General features: G+C 43.9%; 1 protein-coding gene across 2 annotated transcripts in view; it reads right to left on the reverse strand.

Annotated features, from left to right (window-relative positions):
* NSF (N-ethylmaleimide sensitive factor, vesicle fusing ATPase) overlaps nt 1-19,362 on the reverse strand; it is a 196,841-nt gene that overhangs the window by 97,121 nt on the left and 80,358 nt on the right. For both annotated transcript variants that reach the window (XM_063138459.1, XM_063138458.1), the window contains exons 6-8: nt 19,136-19,243; nt 18,381-18,456; nt 5,506-5,661 (exon numbers count right to left, since the gene is read on the reverse strand). In XM_063138459.1, coding sequence (XP_062994529.1) covers nt 5,506-5,661; nt 18,381-18,456; nt 19,136-19,243 — 340 coding nt within the window. The remainder of the gene's footprint in view (nt 1-5,505; nt 5,662-18,380; nt 18,457-19,135; nt 19,244-19,362) is intronic.

Consider the following 19,362-nt stretch of genomic DNA (forward strand, 5'->3'; position numbering starts at 1 on the left):
TTGGAATTGTTGTAGATCACAAGCTGAATATGAGCCAACAGTGCGATATGGCTGCAAGAAAGGCCAATGCTATTTTGGGCTGCATTAATAAAAGTATAGCTTCCAAATCACGTGGATTTGGGTAGGCCTCATCTAGAGTATTGTGTCCAGTTCTGGGCTCCACAATTCAAGAAGGACGCAGACAAGCTGGAGCATGTTCAGAGGAGGGCAACCAGGATGATCAGGGGTCTGGAAACAAAGCCCTATGAAGAGAGAATGAAAGAACTGGGCATATTTAGCCTGGAGAAGAGAAGATTGAGGGGAGACATGATAGCACTATTCAAATACTTAAAAGGTTGTCACACAGTGGTTCTGAGAGTTCTTCCGCTAGCTCCTTCATTACTCTAGGATGCAGTTCATCAGGCCCTGGAGATTTGAACTCTTTCAAAGAAATTAGGTGTTCCTTGACCATTATTATTATTATTATTTATTTATTTATTTATTTATTTATTTATATAGCACCATCAATGTACATGGTGCTGTACAGAGTAAAACAGGGATGCTTTAAGGTATATTCCTGCATTGAGCAGGGGGTGGGACTCGATGGCATTATAGGCTCCTTCAAACTCTACTATTCTATGATTCTATGGCCTCCAGTGTTAGGATAAAACCAAAACCCTCAGTAAGAAAAGCTACAATAAAGGAAGATGAATTTGAACCAATAGATGACCTAGGCCTTATGTAAACTAGAGAACAATTATCTCTTTCTGATGGATTGCAAGTGAAAAGAAAATCAGATTAAAGCAGGAATTCCTAATGCACATATAGAAAAGCCCCGGGGCTGCAAAGAAAAAGTTGCACACATTTTAAAAAACAACAACCTTGAGCCCAAAAGTGGGATTCAAAGCCTGCTTTTAAAAAATTGTTTAAATATGTTTAATTTGCAGTAATTTTAGGCTTTTAGCAAAATGAAAAGCCACAGAAGAGTCACGCCAGCAGCCTCATCCACTAAGAACTTGAAAGTGAGAAGGCAGGCCAAATGCCTTCTTGGAAGTTATAGGGAAGGCCACCAGCACGGATGGGTTGCGGCTCGCGAGGGCTTAATTTCAGCTATCAATTGTGGACAGTATTTTAGATGTTATGGCTGTTCCTCATTACTGACAACTTTCTGTAGCTCTTAACAATTCAATGTAGATAGTTATTGTCAAATATAAACATAGCCTTTCCCTTCATCTGCTCTTCTGAAATGATGGTATTGACACCACTAGCTCAGTGCAGAGATAACTCTGACCAATCACCTATAGTTAAGTAATCCAGCTTCAAAATGGAAAAGGGTTCTTGTCTTAGCAAGAAAGAAGAAGCAGGCAACCCATGGGACCATCCTGATCCCATGGTTAAATTGTAATAACCAGGGTTATTATATTATAACCAGGGTTAAATTATCAGGCAGTCTAACATCTGCTCTAGTCTGCTTCCGCTGATGCATAACTTGTTTTCTTAACTGATTTTTTAAACGAACTAGCAAAAGAAGCTCCTCTTAAGAAGTTTAGCAGCCAGACTTCAACTGAGCAGATGGAAACCCAGCAGATGAATAAACACTGCCCTAGGGTGTTTTCTTCTGCGGGAGTGAAGAGCCTTGTCTGTCTGGCTTTGGAACAGGCCAGGATGCACTAGTAGCTACGGACTTTAATTCAGGCGACTCCGAATTCTTTAAGTTCCACGTCTGCACAATAAAAAGACAATCCAAAATAAAATCTCCCTCATCCATGATGTAATTGTGGCTGAGAGGGCAGACCCACTGTGAATTGCCAAAACCTGGGTGGGGGAACTGGGAGGGGTTAGTCTCTCCAAGCTGTGCACTCCTGGGTGTTTGGAGAGAGGGAGCAGTGCTGGCCACTCTAAAGGAGGTGGTAAATAGGCAACTCCTCAAGAAACCTAACCTGGATTCGGAAAAAGTTAATAGTTATAGGCCGGTTGCTGACTTCTACTTCCTCGGCAAAGTGCTCAAGTGGGTGGTTGCAGGTGAACAGACACTCTTGAATGAAACTAATTATCTGGATCCATTTCAATCAGGCTTCAGGACTGGTTTTGGAATGGAAACTGCCTTGGTCACCCTGTGGATGACTTTTGCCAAGAGAGGGACAGGAGGAGTACGACCCTGTTAATTCTTTTGGACTACTCAGCAGCTTTCAATACCATCGACATTGGTATCCTTCTCGATAGGCTGTCTGGGCTGGGTACTGCACTGGCCTGGTTCAGCTCCTACTTGAATAGCCGATTCCAGAAGGCAGTGCTTATGCCATGTCATGTCATGGAGCTGTTCAACATCTACCTGAAATCACTTAGGGAGGTTATCCAGAGACATGAACTGAGACATCCACTAATATGTGGATGACAAGCAGCTCTACCTCTCCTTTGCATCAAATTCAGGTGAGGTACTATGTGTTGAATCTGTGCATGGAATGGACTGCATGAGGGCTAATAAACTGAAACTCAATGCAGACAAGATGGAGGAGCTGTTAGTGTGTGTCTTACCGGCTAAGTGGTATTCAACCTATTCTGCAGGAGGGTACACTCCACATTAAAGGATCAGGCTCAGAGTTTGGAGGTGCTCTTGGATCCAGCATTGTCACTAGAGGCACACGTGGCCTCAGTGGTGCAGAGCATCTTCTATCAGTGTAAGCTGCTATACCAACTACGACCCTATCTGGACAGATGTAGCCTAACTACAGTTATCCAAACTCTGGTAACCTATAGTTACACGTGACTGCCTTTGAAAAGAGTCTGGAATCTTCAGCTTGTCCAAAATAGGGCAGCAAGACTGTTTACAGAGATGGGTTGATATGATCAAATTATACCAGGGCCCAATTGAAAGTGTTGGTATTAAATTTTAAAATCCTAAATGACTTGAGGCCAGGTTACCTGAAGAACTGTCTCCTTTCATATATACCAGTCTGGACCCAAAGATAGTCTTTGCCCCTACCAAATGAGGTGAAGTGGGTGGCTGTAAGGATAGGGCCTTTTGTGGTAATACCCCAATTGTGGAATACCTTCTCCAGAGAGGCTTGCCTGGTACCTCCCCTCTGTGTGTTTTTTAATTATTATTATTATTATTACTATTATTATTATTATTATTATTTATTTATTTATATAGCACCATCAATGTACATGGTGCTGTACAGAGTAAAACGGTAAATAGCAAGACCCTGCCGCATAGGCTTACATTCTAATAAAATCATAATAAAACAATAAGGAGGGAAAGAGAATGCACCAAACAGGCACAGGGTAGAGTAAAACTAACAGTATAAAGTCAGAACAAAATAAAGTTTTAAAAGCTTTAGGAAAAAGAAAAGTTTTTAGCTGAGCTTTAAAAGCTATGATTGAACTTGTAGTTCGCAAATGTTCTGGAAGAGCGTTCCAGGCATAAGGGGCAGCAGAAGAAAATGGACGAAGCCGAGCAAGGGAAGTAGAGACCCTTGGGCAGGTGAGAAACATGGCATCAGAGGAGCGAAGAGCACGAGTGGGGGGAATAGTGTGAGATGAGAGAGGAAAGATAGGAAGGAGCTAGACAGTGAAAAGCTTTGTAGGTCAACAGGAGAAGTTTATATTGGATTCTGAAGTGAATTGGAAGCCAATGAAGAGATTTCAGCTTTTGAGTTCTTCAAAAAAAAATTTAAAGTGTTTTTATGCTTTTAGATCTTTCCCTGCTGCTGGCTTTTACTCTGATTTTATTCTGTTTAAAACTTTTAAAGATTTTATATTATGTTTTACAATGTTGTACTTTAGGGTTTTAATTTTTGTGAACCAACCAGAGATCTTTTGGGTGGTACAGAAATGGATGATGATGATGATGATGACGATGACGATGACGACGATGACATAGATGCTACCGATCAAGCAACGGCTACATAGTTAGGTTAGAAATTTTACAAGTTTGGAGATAAAGTTTCATAAGTGCCTAATCAGACATGAATGACATTGTGTCCTAGCTGGAAAACAAAAATATTAAGATCATAAAAGGACAGGAGGGATGGAGCACTGAGAATAGAGGGGAAACTGGGAGAGTCATGGTAATTAGAAATGGGGTGCATCAGGATGGATTGAAGCTACACAAAGAAAAAGTTAGGGTGCATAGAAATCTGAAGCAAACTACAATGGAGAAGTTCCAGCCAGCCAGGCTGGAGTTGGCGTATGTATTGCTACTCATTTGTGAAGCAGAAGAACACGGACAGGCAAGGGAGAGAAATCAGAAAAGGAAAAACTGCTTTCTTCTCCTTTCCCTCTCATGAATCATTACAGCAACCCTGAACAGATGTCAACCTGGCATTTGAGCCCTGAAATATAGTTGGAAGTGCAAGTTATAACTAATGCAGAGAAAGAGGATGAATGTCAGGAAGCAGCACTTTCCTTCAAATTTCAGATAAGCTTTTTTAGCCTAAGGGGGGCCTGTCAAAGAGAAAAGAGAGCTGGAATGGGAACCTTTAAGCTCTGCTTCCTAATAAGCAAGAATTCTACTAAGACAACAACTTGTTGTGAGAGCAAATTTTCAGTTCCCCTCATCTCCAGGCAGGGAGTCTCAGGTTAGCTGGGCTGGGAAAGATAAGCAGGCTCAAGATATCTGAGGGTTCATGGTCAGCTGAAGTTAGAGAGGCCAATACAGGTTCGGAGGACACAATTCCATGTGTAACTATCTGGAGAGAGAAAGGGCTGCCTGCTGCATCTCTACCATGAGCCACTGGTCCAGACTTATGTCCATACAGCCCTTCTTTCTTGCTCCCTTCCACACTAACATTGAACTTGTTGAGGTGAAAGAGTGACGTGTGCCCTTGGCCATGAGAAATTTGGCGAATACAGAGCTACTGGAAAGGGCCGCCTAGAAGCAGCAAGGAATAGTGTGGGTTACAGCTCTCCACCTTGCAGGCTGAATCATTCAGAAGGGAGCCCCACTGCTTTTAGCAGGAGCAACTAAAGTTGCCCACCCTGAGAGGAGGAGCTTTATGCTCTATTTTGAACTTCAGCCAGTTGAAATTCTCTGTGCTTGCCGGCAAGTTACACACAAGGAACCGGAAGCAATGTCAGTATTCAACTGGTGGTGCTGGCTTCAACCTCCTAGCAGTAGCAGCCTGCTCCGAAGCCATTAGGCAGTGGCGCATGCTTAAACCTGTTTCAAAGCTAGCACTGCTCAAATTTGCACTGCCTCTTTATACTTAACTTCCACTGGTCCCTCTTCCAATGGAACCCAACCCTAAAAAAGTTCCTGTCTTATTGACTTCCCACTGCTTAAGAAAGAGGGGGAAACTATGGTATGTTAGTCTTCTTAAGTCTGGCTTCTTCTTTTTTGCATTTTCTGACACCAAGCCCCTTCTTTATCCCCTCCTAGCCAGCTCCTATTTTGATCCCTGATCTCTCCCTTAACTTATGCCCTATCATCCCTTTTTCAGTTTCTAACCCCGTGTGCATCTCTGAAGCATGCTTCCTTAGCACACTAATGCAGGACCTCATTCATCTCTTCTGTTTGGTACTCACCCATCTGTTCTACAATCTCAGGTGGGAACACACGGGAAGCAAATGCCCGTCGGAAGATGTCAGAGAATTCCTTATCAAGGCCTCCAATGCCCATCTTCTCAAAATTCCAGTCAGGGTTGATGATAGACTGACGATTTTCCCTAGTTTTGGATTTGCCTGTAAAGAGAGAGAGAGAACAAAATTAAAATGACAAACTCATCAGCACATAAAATATTGCAGAATTCCTTTTTCTGGGTGCAAGATGTGAAAGCAAAGTTTCAACCCAGTATATGTGACTACTACTATGAGGATCCTGAGCTGGCTGAAGAATCATTGTCAAAGAGTGCTTGTCAACGCTTGCATCAAGAGAAGCATAGTTCCAAAATCATGGGAAGTCTTAGGGTTTTGCTAGACCTACCTGGGAATCCGGGCCTGTCGCTCCTGTCTACACATAACACGCGATGGGGTAAAGGAAAGCCCCGTCGCGGCGGCCATTTTTTTGTTTGATTAAAGGGGCCATGTGTGCAGGAGCACACCAACGAGAAAGGTAGGTTGTTTTTTTAAAAAAAAAGGGTTCCCCGCTCCGCCCTGCCCCCGATTCCCCCTGCAATGTTTGATCCCACCCACCCGCCATGTCCGATCCCCCCGCCCGCCATGTCCGATGCCCCCAATTGCCCCTGGGCCATGATTCCCCCAATCTCCCTTGGCCTCCGTTTCCCGCTCCCCCAATCTCCCCATGGCCTCCGTTTCCCGCCCATGTCCCGTAGGCCGCGATTTCCGCCCCCCCCCCCAGGTCCCACCGTAGCCCTGATGGCCACAGCGCTGTGGAGTGCTGCGGCCCGTCGGCCACTTTTCTCAGCTACTCGGGAATAAATGCTAGCTACACGGACCTAGCAGGAAAAACTGGGCCAGAAGCGGTGCCGGTTACCCTGGGCCCAGGGAGGGTTCACCCCTGCCTGAGCCCGGGATACCCTGTGCGTCATCTGGACGCACAGGGGTGAGCCTGGGGCTCGCACCGGGCTAAAGCCTCGTCTAGCAAGGCCCTTAGTTCCTTTCTGTGCTGGTCAGACCTCATCTGTAATAATAGTGCCAAAGTTTGGACATCATATTTTAAGAAGAGTTCAGATCAACTGGAACAAGTTCAGAGAGGGGCAACAAAGATGATCAGTGGACTAAAAACTAAGGCCTAATCTATACCAAGCAGGATATTTCACTATGAAAGTGGTATATAAAAGGCAGGAGCCACACCAAGCAGGACCAAGCACTATGAAAGAGGTATGAAAGCGGTATAAGGTATGTGTCAATGGGCCCCAACAGTTGTCAGTGCACTTCAGTACCACTATAAAGTAAGAGTGTGGCTCCTGCCTTTTATATACCGCTTTCATGGTGTAATATCCTGTTCAGTGTAGATTAGTCCTAAGTCCTATGAGGAAAGATCCAAGGAAATGGGTACATTGACCCTTGGGAAGACAAGATTGAGGGGAATATGAGAGGGGGTAAGATAGCATTTTTCAAGTACTTAAAGGTACCTCACACAGAAGAAGGCTGCAACCTGTTCCCTACCATCCAAGAATGTAGGACACAAAATAATGGGCTTAAGATACAGGAAGGCAGATTTAAGTTGATCATCAGGAGAACTTCCTAACCGTCAGAGCAGTCAGACAATAGAACCAACTGCCTAGAGAGATGGTGTACTGTCTGTCACTGGAGGCATTCGAGCAGTGACTAAACCACCAAAGAATCATAGAATCATAGAACAGCAGAGTTGGAGGGGGCCTACAAGGCCATCGAGTCCAAACCCCTGTTCGAAGCAGGAATCCACCCTAAAGCATCCCTGACAGATGGTTGTCCAGCTGCCTCTTGAAGGCCTCTAGGCAACTGATTCCATTGTCGTACTGCTCTAACAGTCAGGAAGTTTCTCCTGAGGTCCAGCCGGAATCTGGCTTCCTTTAACTTGAGCCCGTTATTCCGTGTCCTGCACTCTGGGATGATTGAGAAGAGATCCCTCCCATCTGTCAGGGAGGATTTAAACTAGATTCCTGCATTGAGCAGGGAGTTGAACTCAATGGCCTACACCGCGCCTGCCAACTCTATGGTTCTATAACAGAGGTGCTGTCCATGTCCCTTGCTTCTGAGTAAACATGCAAATGGAGCAGAACTCCCTTACTTTAAGTTTATGGCACAGCAGCAGCTAGGCCATATTGCACCACAGACAAGACTTGTTGTAAATGCAAGAGAATTCATTCATCACTGACTTGTTCTGAATTCAAACATTTTTTTAAAAAGGGGAAATAGTGGAGAGCCAAGAGAGCTCAGGAACCTGGAAAAAGACTGTAAATCAATATCATCATCCAGAATTGAGGCTAAGGTCAGAGAAGGAAACTATATAAGGGGGTAGAGAGCAACTTTCTTCACTCATTCATGAAAGAAAGAAAAAGTACATTTAGCAACCAACCATCAAGAGGACAATACATTTGGTCATGCAAAATAATAAAGCAATTCCATATATAAAGCAATCTCTAGCAACTCAGGGGGCTGGAGATGTTTTTCCATGGAGGCCACGTAATATCCATTGCTGGTCTAGACCCTTTGATTGATTTCAATAAATTAATCACTGAAAAAGCATTTCAACTAAAAAATTATATCATGATTTTCCTGATATCAAAAGGGAAAGAGGGTTTTGTTTGTAAGGGGGCTAGTAAGTAACAGTCCAATCCTACATATGTCTACTCAGAAGTAAACCCCAGCGAGTTCAATGGGACACACTCCTAGGTGAGTATAGTATTGCAGCCTAAAAGATAAAAGGGACTGATTAGCTCACCACACCTCTGACATTTACCATGAGTCAAACTATATCTTCTTGATTTTATATGGCATAAGGTACCATGAATGTAAATGCTTAAAGAAATTGCTTTAGATTCACCGTAATCAAATTCTTCCCTACATTGGCACCTATCCATTGCCAGACCTCAATCAATTGAATCACTTGTAGATCTTTTTCATACTTAAAAAAAATTAGGTGTAAATACCTTCTTTAGGTCCTTTAGCAACAGATAGATGTTACATAACTGATCCTTACTAGCAGAAGTTAAATCACACTCCTCGATAGCAGACAATTCCCTAAGGGAATTTGCATAAAAGTGGAAATGTGACATGTCTAATGATGGACAGAATTAGCAATCCATTAGTCCTTACCTTGGTTGATCAAAAGTAATCACAGAATTCCTTACCACAAAATCTTGCACGTTACTAAAGTTTACTGCTTCCCATTTATTAATTTCTCCCAGGTATAATCTTGAAGGAGGGGGGAGCAGTTACTATATTTAATAATATACACATGGCACCTTAAGGACAAATAGATTTATTGTGGCAGAAGCTTTTTTTGGCACAATACTTTTTATTGCAACAGACTCTGGAAGTTATCTTTAGCTAGTTACCTTAACGGTTTGTTCCAAGATTCACTAAAGATCATTCTCACAATGACTGAATCTTAGTTTCCAATAGCAAGGTAATATTACAGGGGTTACTAACACTCTATTAAATTAATACATTTTTTCTTTAGAATGGCCAACAGCAGCCTTATCTGGAAGTTGTCCATCTCAGAGCTGTCTATGGTGCCATTCCACATTGCGTAAAATTGTACTGAGCAGGACAGAGCAATATCAGTTTGGAATGACACCAAAGACCAACTGGGTGAAATGGCTTTGTTTAGATAGGTCAGTAAAAAAAAACACAACTGAATCTAATTTCTTCATTATCTGTGCAATTGTTTTTCATTATACTTTCAGAATGGGACAGCCCCAGCAACAGTATAACAAATCTCCTGTTCTGTATTGTGTCTTGGAAATGGGCAGACCCCAGGCTTCCAGAATCTACTTTGGTTTTTAATTATTATTAAAAACCTGAGATCCAGCAACCTTGCACAAAAGATATACTTAGAATTAAAGAACTTGAAGCCCAGGAATTTGTTTTGAGTGCGAATTATGTGTCCTTCCACACATAAATCTACCTAGATACTCAAAGCTTTTTAAATTTCAGCAGTATAACTTAAGATAGCCTGTAGTAGTCATTTTGTTGCTGCTGTTGTTAAAACAGTTGGGCATCAGAAATACTTGCTGATCTACCACAAATAACCCAGAGATCTAACAGAAGATCCAAATCTACCATCAGCCCACCCTTGTCTATCTTGTTTTGCGCTTGTAAAAGTGAAGTGACACTGATTAGCTAAGTTGGCACAGTGGCAGAGAATTGTCTGTTGCTCAGGCAACTAAAAACAGTTAACAGTTTAGCTTCTGTGAAGGGAGAGAAAGTTGCCCATTTGGTTGTGATTAAAGCCTCACATGGACAGGATGAGGACTAGGAAGAGGTCTTAGAACAGTGATTCCCAAAGTGGGCGGTACCTCCCCCTTGGGGGTGGTGAGATTGCATAGGGGGGCATTAGGAGGCAAGGGGCGGCAGGGGGGCGCTAAGAGGCAAATGGGCAGCAGGGGGCGCTCGAGGTGGTCTTTTCCAAGAAGTGACTCTCCAGAAGGTCTTAAAACCCAGGGACATTTTTATGGGAGAAGGCAGTTTGGTCCCAAGCCATATAGGGGAACAATCCACACATGTATTAATACCGTTTAAGAAGAGTCCTTTTAACGGTGAATTGAAATGTTTCAAAAGCACCAAAATGCTAATGAAGAGACATGCCCTGCTTGGTGTGCCTTGCCACGCTGGCTGCAAAAAAGAGGCATTCGCTCTCTTTTCCCTCCCTCCCTCGGCAAGCCTGCGGCAGGTGCTTCGGATATCGAATAAATATTCAATTAATTGTTACTGTTTTGAATTTTATTGTTATTGTCTTCCTTAGTGGGTCGTTGAAAACCGCTATTCTGAATAATTATTTTTATAGTGTAGGGTAGGGGGCCCTGGGCATGAGTTTGTGGAACCAAGGGGGCGGTTACCTGAAAAAGTTTGCGAACCACTGTCTTAGAAGGTACAAAAGCTAAGGAACAAGAAGTCCAGAGGTAGGAAGGCTAAGGAAGAATACAGAGTAGGCCAGAGACTATGAAAATGAGGGTAGGAATGGAAAGTGAAAAATAAGGCTCAAAGGAAAGCACAGAAAAGAAACGGAATTCAGAGGAGAAAAGATTAATCAGAAAGGGGACTCCAACAACGTTTTTGCAGCTTTGACCTGTACACTATGGGGTTCAGGAGAGGAAGGGATGCGAGAGTGGCTGGTCAGGAGCCTGTCTTGACAAGGTGTTTGCCCCAAGGTGGATCCGTAGTGGCGGCAGGTCATTTACGTAGATGATGATGATGATGATGATGATGAAGATGCCACCGCGGAGCTGCCCGGAGGCATCCCCCCCCCCAAGCTCCACTTGGGCACTTACTTTTCCATGCCGGCAAAGAGCAGGTGCACCATCTCCCAAGTATCCCCATCCTCCAACTTTGTGCCAGAGGCATGTCCCCGGCCACTGGCGAACCCACAAACTAGAGCCAAGCACAGCGCGCCAGGACAGGGAGGAGGAGGCGTCTCAGCACAGGGAGGAGGCCGCCGGGCCGCCGCTGCGCGTTAAAACCAAACCATAAAAAAAACCAAACCCGTGACGCCTTTCTTTTCAGTATGGGGAGGAGGACGGAAACAAACGGGTGTGAACGTGGCGGAAAGGGGCGCTGGCACACCAGGACAGGAGGGAGGGAAGGCCTAGCAGGCTGAATGGCCGCTGGGTTGCCTCCGCAGGGCTGTGTATTGAAACAAACAAACTGGAGCGAGGAGCCGACTCCCCCCTCCACGACTCCTTCGTAGGGTTGCTTGTTTGTGTCCCCTCCCCCTCCAAGATTCCTTTCTTGGAGGAACAGGGCGCTAGTGGTGGCAGCTGCGGCCCCGTGAGGTTCCAAACCCCACATTTGTGCTCCTTTCTGAATTACCCTGGAGGAGCGCAAGTGAGGGATGTCAGACCACGAGGTGCCAATGCAACCTCGTATAGACACAGCCTGGGAGACAGGCAGGGTGTCTACAGGAAGTGGGGCAAAGCAGGCGATGGCTGAACAGCAAAGAGATGAGCAAATAATGCATGGTGGAAACATGGAAGTAACAGAGAAAAGCCATGGGGGGGGATAGGAGTGGAGCAAAATTACACACATGGCTGAGAGACACGAGGGGACGCGTAAATTTGCAGAAATGCATCAGGCAGGAAAGGAAGGCTGAGAGGGCTGGGGACCATGCGCTCTAGAACCAATGGGGATTAGGAATGCAATGCTTGGAGTAGATTTTGACAAGGGAATTCTATCTGCATCGGCTTCTACTGTTGTTGCAGCTTTGTCAATAGAAATGAGGCGACAAAGGCAAAAAAGCACAGTGAGGCCACATGAGCCTTCAGTTTTCTAGAGTTTCTTGTACTTCATTTCCTTAAAGAGGGGGTATAATCTCTTCGGAGAACAAGGCAAAATTAGCCACTGTTCACATGGTTTTGCCCTTTCAATTTCACTTTTCTTATTCTCTACTGCCACATGCTGGCCATGGCTGGTATTGTATATTTTGACAACAAAAAGACTGGCCATTTCGAGCTCCATCAGACAAGCATTTTATTGCACACTCATTACTGGGCACTCACGGATTTTTGAGGGTCCCTCTCACGACACCGTCTGCCTCCCTCATACCTCCCGCCCATTCTAGCCTTCTTCGTGCCGCAAAAACACACCCCAGTAAGTCCAACTTATTTTTAAAAATGGAAGTTGCTGCTGTCTTGTGCTGTGTACAGGAGAAGCAGTGGGATCAAAATGGCCCACTAACTGGGCCACATCCACGTTGTTTACTTCCTGTTTCAAAAGAGGAAGTAATGAGGGACAAATGTGCGTGCAGAGAAGCAACGGTAAGCAAACGCAATTTCCCCCCATGTGATGACGCTCTCCTTCACTCAGGAAGACATCTTTTGATTCCAAAACATTGGAGACTCCTTCATAGCCCCAAATGGGACTACCCACCCCCAGAAAGAAAAAAGTAAAGAAAAATGCAATTAAACATTTATTTGCATTAAATCAATCAATTCAAGATTTCTGAGTAATTAGTGTCATTGAGTAATTAATCCTGGTTTTCTTTTAGTTGTCTAGTCTCAATAGATTCTCTCATGTCTTGGGTCTCTAGTCTCAAGCTGTGTCCCCGGCCCCCCCGGCCCCCATTCAGGCTTCTCTGATGTTGTCAGGACAAGGGGGGAGGCCGTGCCGACAAGAGACTCAGGCTTCTCATCTGGGAGGGCCCAATTACTAGTTTGACTTTGGGGGCCCTCTTCTCAGGGAACAGGCAAAACTTTTAGCCAATTGCTGCTGACGTTGCTAGCAGCTGAAAGGCAATTTTAGCCTATTGTATAAATCTAGTGAGCCTTGGGTGGGGCTAGTCCCTTGGATACTGCTTGATAACATTTCCCTCCAATTGGCTGGCTTTTCACTACTATGACAGGACCATGGAGGAACCTAATTGCCACATTAGGAAGAAAAGGTGCACTTCTAAAGAGCAGATTTGCCTTTGTTTGCAAGAGGCCTGGTTCCTCTAACAGGCCCAGTTGGTGTAAAAGGCAGCCTAGCTTAGTAGGATTTTATGTTCAAATTTGAACTCCCACATCCCCTTCCTCCAAAGACTTATGTTCAAATTTCTGTTCTGCCCATCAAAGAGCTCCAATGTCATTCTCTCAACTCTTTTTTATCATCACAAAATCCCTGTTGTTAAGCTATGAGGTAGTGACTGTCCTAAAGTTCTCAACTGATTTAGCTACATGTCTGCGTAGGGATTTGAACTGTTTAATGTTAATTCTTTCTTGATTTTTATATAAAAAAAGAATGAATGTTTTTAAAGTATAAATATGTGAAGTTCTCTGCATTCAGGTTCTGGGACAGCATTATTCTACACGGTCTTTGCATTATTGCCTCACACAGCCCACAACATGGGTATTATGTATTGGACTACATTCATAATGAAAGGCTTTAAGCAACAGCAGAGTGCACAATAAACCAACTCCATATTTGAGGCTATGTGAAGCAACACAAACATATAAATGTACTCCCCTCCAAGGTCATGTTTCTATGATTAACCTAGGGGAGGAACAGATTGATTTCAATTTTTTTTAAAAAAAACTATAGAGAAATTTGTCCATCAGAAAGAATGCTGAGGAATGCAAAGCCCATTCATATCTACAAGGCTAATGAAACATCACAGTGGACCTTGGCAACTGTAATCAACTGGAGTGACAGCAGCTGAGGTTGGGCACACCCTGCCTGTGTTTTTCAGCTTTACAGGGCTGGGATAAAAGCCAGCCTTCAGGAAGCCAGTTTAGGGAGCTATGAGGGGTTGGGGACCCACCCGCCTTCTGCAAGCAGAGAAAATAAAGAGAATTCAGGGCAGAGTACATCTCTGGGTGACGGACTGGGATGTTCAGTGACCCCGGGTGAATGCTGGGGAGTCTGCTGTTATTGGGGGGAGCACCTCTGAGAGATGAGATATTAAAGACTATGTATGCTTCAGGCTTCAGCCTGTTCGTGAGTAGAACTGGGAATCTGGCTTGATGAGGGGTTTGCCCCAGGGTGGATCCACAGCAGTAGCAGGTCATCTATATGGTGCAGCCACCATCGCAGACATCCTGAAGCAAACCCCCAAAGCTCCACTTTAAAAAAATTGGGTACTTGCCATGACTTTTTCCTGTCAGCAAGGCGCAGATGCACATTTGCCGTTTGTCGCCATCCCTCAGCATTGTGCCGGAGGCATGTCCTGGTCAATGTCCTGGTCGTATGTACCTGGTCATCCTCAGGGGTCCTTCTCCGCGACCCCCTGCCAAAGGAAGTGAGGCAGGTGGCTACCAGGAGGAGCAGGGCCTTCTCTGCTGTGGCACCCCGGCTGTGGAATGAGCTCCCTAAGGAGATTCACTTGGCACTTACATTATATTCTGTTAGACACCAGGTGAAGACCTTTTTATTCTCCCAGTATTTTAGCAGTCTATAAATTAATTTTAACCTTGCTGTTTTAAATTTGTATTTTAAATTTGTATTGCTGCTGTTTTTATCTTGGTTGTGCTTTTATATTGTATTTTATATTATGGTTTTATACTGTTGTTTTGTTTTGAATTGTCTTAATTTTGTGAACCGCCCAGAGAGCTTCGGCTATTGGGCGGTATAGAAATGCAATAAATCAATCAATAAAATGTCTCACCCTGATTGGTCACCCAGCCAGGAAAGGGGAGGGGCAGGCCAGCAAGCTGAATGGCCACCAGACTGCCTCCGTGAACCATTACTTAAAAAAAAAAATTAAAGTAAAAAATAATAATTTAAAAAAATTAAAGAACTGGGGGAGAGGGGGACTGGGCTGCCTCCGCGGCGCTGTGGATTTAAAGAAAAAAATGACACCTACCTGGCACAACAGCCAGGACTGAAACCATGTTTATAATCGATGCGTCATGCAGAACGGAAGGTTGGGCAGCTTATTTCATGGCTGGAATAAATGTGAAACTTATTTCGTTGCTGGAATGAATGTGAAACTGTTCTCCTCCTTAGCAGTCTCTCCTTTTGCTGCTGCTGCTGCCTTCTTACAGCCAGCAAATTGTACCCTAAATCAATCTCACCTATTGAACGACGCCTCTGCGCCTCTCCATAAAAACATTAAAATAATAATAATAATAATAATAATAATAGGAGGAGGAGGAGGGGGGACATGCAGATGCGCTCGCGCAGTGGCGCACAGGCACAACAGTGGCTCCTTTCAGGAAACCCCGTGCAGATAGCCAGAAGGAACGCAAATGCAGGGGATCAAGGGAACACGGCACCAATACCATCAAGACACAGCCTGGGATTCCCTTTGCGTGAGAGTGGGTGCGGGTGGGGTAAAGAAAGTGCTTTTAGTAATCCAGGTGAAAGATGGAGTGAGGAGGGGTTAGTGGAAGTGGGTTTGTTTATTTATTTATTTATTACATTTCTATACCGCCCAATAGCCGGAGCTCTCTGGGCGGTTGAATGGCTATGTTCTTTAGTTGTTCTCTATGTTGTTTGCAGGTTGGAAAATCTAATGTCACATATTTGACCAGTGGCTGGTAACACCCACAGAGTAAGTGCTTGGCTGGGTGAACGGAAAATGCGTGAAATTTTGGGAATAAATGTTGTGAAGATATGGCATGGTAAGGGTTGGATAATTCTAACCTGGGGACCTATGCAGTTGGCGCCTCTATTCCAGTGATCTGAGACAGAAGGGCATATAGAAGGAGGATGGGGTTGGGTCATCATAGTAGAACAGGTTTACTTTTGATCCCCCTACCCTGGCTCTCCTGTACCTGGTAGCTCTTCCACTGAGTGTGCCTGTCTTGTGCTACTGCTTATCATGGACATCAGTCCAGACTCATTCATGATTTAATTGTGGATGAAAGAGTTGATCTGGTGTGTATCACTGAGACTTGAGTGGATGAGCTGGGCAGAGTTGATTTGACTCAGCTTGGCCCACCTAGTACTCAGTACAGCACCAAAACAGGCTAGAAGACTGGTGTGCACGTGTAATCAAGCTCATGATCCGGCTGAGGCCCTAGTCTGGTTGTGGAATGGTGAGATGTGGTGGACCATCAACTTGATTGTGCCCGATTGCCCTCTCCAGCACTATAGAACACATTCTGCTCCATGGTATTCCAAGATGCTCCTGCACCCATCTCTGTCACTGGAGGCTCAAGTAGTAATAGCAACTCAGAGTGCTTTTGTGAAGAAGCCATAGGCGTAAGGATGGTGTGTGGCTGATGTGCCCAGGCACACCCGAATATTGGCGGGGCTCCACTCCCCCTCCCCCCCCCACTGTTCTCATTGGTGACGGTGGTAACAGAAGTAAAGCAGGCACAGTGATAGCGCCTCCAGCTCCCATCCCTGCTGGCCCACTAAGGAAAGTCCAGGCCTTAAAGAGTCAGCACACACTGGCCCGCTGGGAAAGTCAGTCAGTGGGCCAGCAGGGTTGTAAGCAGAAGGCTTGTTTCCAGGGCCTCCAGAAACAGGCCCCAGCCCCTCTGCCCCCTCCCGCATTCCTCTCCCTCACACACGTGTCCAAGAAAGGTATAGCCAGCCACTCAAAGCGGGCACAACACCTTGCCTCACCTCCCAACACTGCCTGCCTGCTGTCTCATTCAGCCCTCTGATTCCCAGTGGGAAATACTAGGCTGTGCCTTTTACAAATCTAAATGAAAAAAGTGAGACTTGTACCACCAATTTTGCTCCAAGGTAGGAGGTACCATCTGTCCTCATGTTCAGCTAGGCAGTAAGATTTTTACACACAGCAAAGTATGCTTCCATGTAATATGAGATATATGTAGCAGATACAAATTTGTATAGGTAAACATAATTCCCACTAACATTTTCATGCAGACACTATTGGTACTCTTTGATTGGATGAAATTAATGTGGATGTAAAATGCAAAGGCCCTTATTATTTCCAGATGGCTTGTTATTTCTATAATGTACTAAGTGGTTTATAATACTTAAAATTCCCAGCTGTTCCTAGTTTTAACATAATAAGAGGAAGACAAAAGGGATAGAGAGAAAAGGGAATAGAAAGATGTGATGTCAAAGCTAGGCAAAAAGGTTTTTAAAAAAAGGAATTCTGAATTTCAGTTCTAGCACAGAGATAAGGTGGCATAAGTTCATCTAGAGATTTACAGATGAGAAGAACTTTATACAATATAAATAAATATCTAATAATGGAAGCCAGGAAAGAGAATAATAAAGGGGGTGTCATGGTGTAAAACATTCGAAACTGTTTAAAAAAAAGTAGAAAGAATCCTTTTGGTAAACATTTCCAATTCAAAGCAAACAAAAAGAAATAAGAGAAGAAAACCCTCCATGTTCATTCAACCTTAATTTAAGAAGGAGGTTTTAAATTGTGCTCCTCTTGATCTTGCAGTTACAAAATGGGGGATACTTGGCTCAGCAATACTTCAAATGAGAAGGATCTTGGAATCGTTGTAGATCACAGGTTGAATATGAGCCAACAGAGTGATGCGTGGCTGCAAAAAAAGCAAATACTATTTTGGGATGCATTAATATAAATATAGCTTGCAAATTGCATGAGGTCCCTCTCTATTCAGCACTGTTTAGGCCTCATCTTTATTGTGTCCAGTTCTGGGTATCACAGACAAGCTGGAGGGGGTTCAGAGGAGGGCAACGAGGATGATCTGGAAACAAAGTCCTATGAGGAGAGACTGAAAGAACTGGGCAAGTTTAGCCTTGAGAAGACAAGACTGAGGGGAGACATGATAGCACTCTTCAAATATCTGAAAGGTTGTCACACCAAGGAGGGCCAGGATCTCTTTTCAATCATCCCAGAGTGCAGGGCATGGAATAATAGGCTCAAGTTACAGGAAGCCAGATTCTGGCTGGACATCAGGAAAAACCTCCTGACTGTTAGAGTAGTACCACAATGGAACCAATGACGTAGGGAGGTCATGGGCTCTCCCACACTAGAGACATTCAAGAGGCAGCTAGACATCTGTCAGGGATGCTTACGGTGGATTCCTGCATTGAGCAGGCGGTTGGACTTTTAAGGTGCCACTAGACTCTTAATTGGTTTTGCTGCAATAAACTAACATGGCTACTCCTCTGGAAAACTGATAGAAATTAGGGGGAATGAACATGAATTCCAGATCACGTAAGGTAGAGAAGTATACATATCCACATCAGGCATATAAACACTCAGTTGCATGATGGCCTCTAGGAAATAAGAATTGCCTCCAGGCAATAAGCAGGGAAGATTTACAAAAACACATTCCTTTTTTCCTCAGATCACAATTAACGTTGGTATGCACGGGCACCACACTAGCAAAAACACTATAAGCTAGTAACTTCTGTGGATTTATTGTGAAGGCTGATACAACATTGCATGCAATGCACTGCTTGGCTACTACACTTACCTATGAGAGTGAGGGAAGAGCTTTCAGCCTTTTCAAAAGCAACTTGACTGTTCCCAACAACAAGACCAACCTCGATCTGAGTATGAAAGCAAATAAAACCCACAATTAAAACCTTGCAGAATACTGACATTCTTAGTATTTCCCAAAGAGCCTCAGAAAGCAAGAATAGAATAATTTTATATCATAACAAGCTCCATGACAGCAGAAATCAGCAGGCAGTAGAGTATTTTGGGTTGGATGCAGGATCTGCTTTTCACAAGAGGGAAGTCCCTCCACCCAATTTTTGAGGATTCCTCCCTCACACATCACCCCATTCAGCAGGGTCTCCTGACTCTATGTAGTATTTTAAGGGAATTGGAGGGGCTGCCATGGGAAGGAGGGCACAGAGAATTCCACTTCCATCAGTACAATTGATCCAGTGTAAGTTTAGTCCAACTCAAAGTCAGATATATTTTGCATCATAAGAAAATGTTCATTCAACAATTAATAAAAGAACATACTTGTTCCTCTCTTATAAACTCAAACATCTAGCAATTACATGAATGTGGGAATGAGATCAGCACTTCTGTATCACCTTACTGAAGATGATCCTAGCTAAGTCAGACATTTACATACATTTCTCCAGCCCAACCAGATACCTCCATGAAGTCCACAAACAGAGCCTTGCCTCAAAATCAGTAGTTTTCACATATTCAACTGCCAGTCATCAAGTGCTGTAAATGCATGGAGGATAGATACACAAATATAGCCCTTACCTTCTGTTTTTTGCCTGTGGCAGGCTCTCCTTTAAGGATGCTGGGATCCATAGCTTCAATGTCCTTGACCAAGAGGCCAAAAAGCTTGTCATTAAAGCTAAATACAAGCTATGGAAACAAAGTGAAAAAATAATTATTAAAATAATTTTAATAATTTTAGCTCTAATAATTTTAGAGCTTCGGCTATTGGGCGGTATAAAAATGTAATAAATAAATAAATAAATAAA

Source organism: Elgaria multicarinata, chromosome 11 (genome assembly GCF_023053635.1).
Source record: "Elgaria multicarinata webbii isolate HBS135686 ecotype San Diego chromosome 11, rElgMul1.1.pri, whole genome shotgun sequence".
Classification (NCBI taxonomy): Eukaryota; Metazoa; Chordata; class Lepidosauria; order Squamata; family Anguidae; genus Elgaria; species Elgaria multicarinata.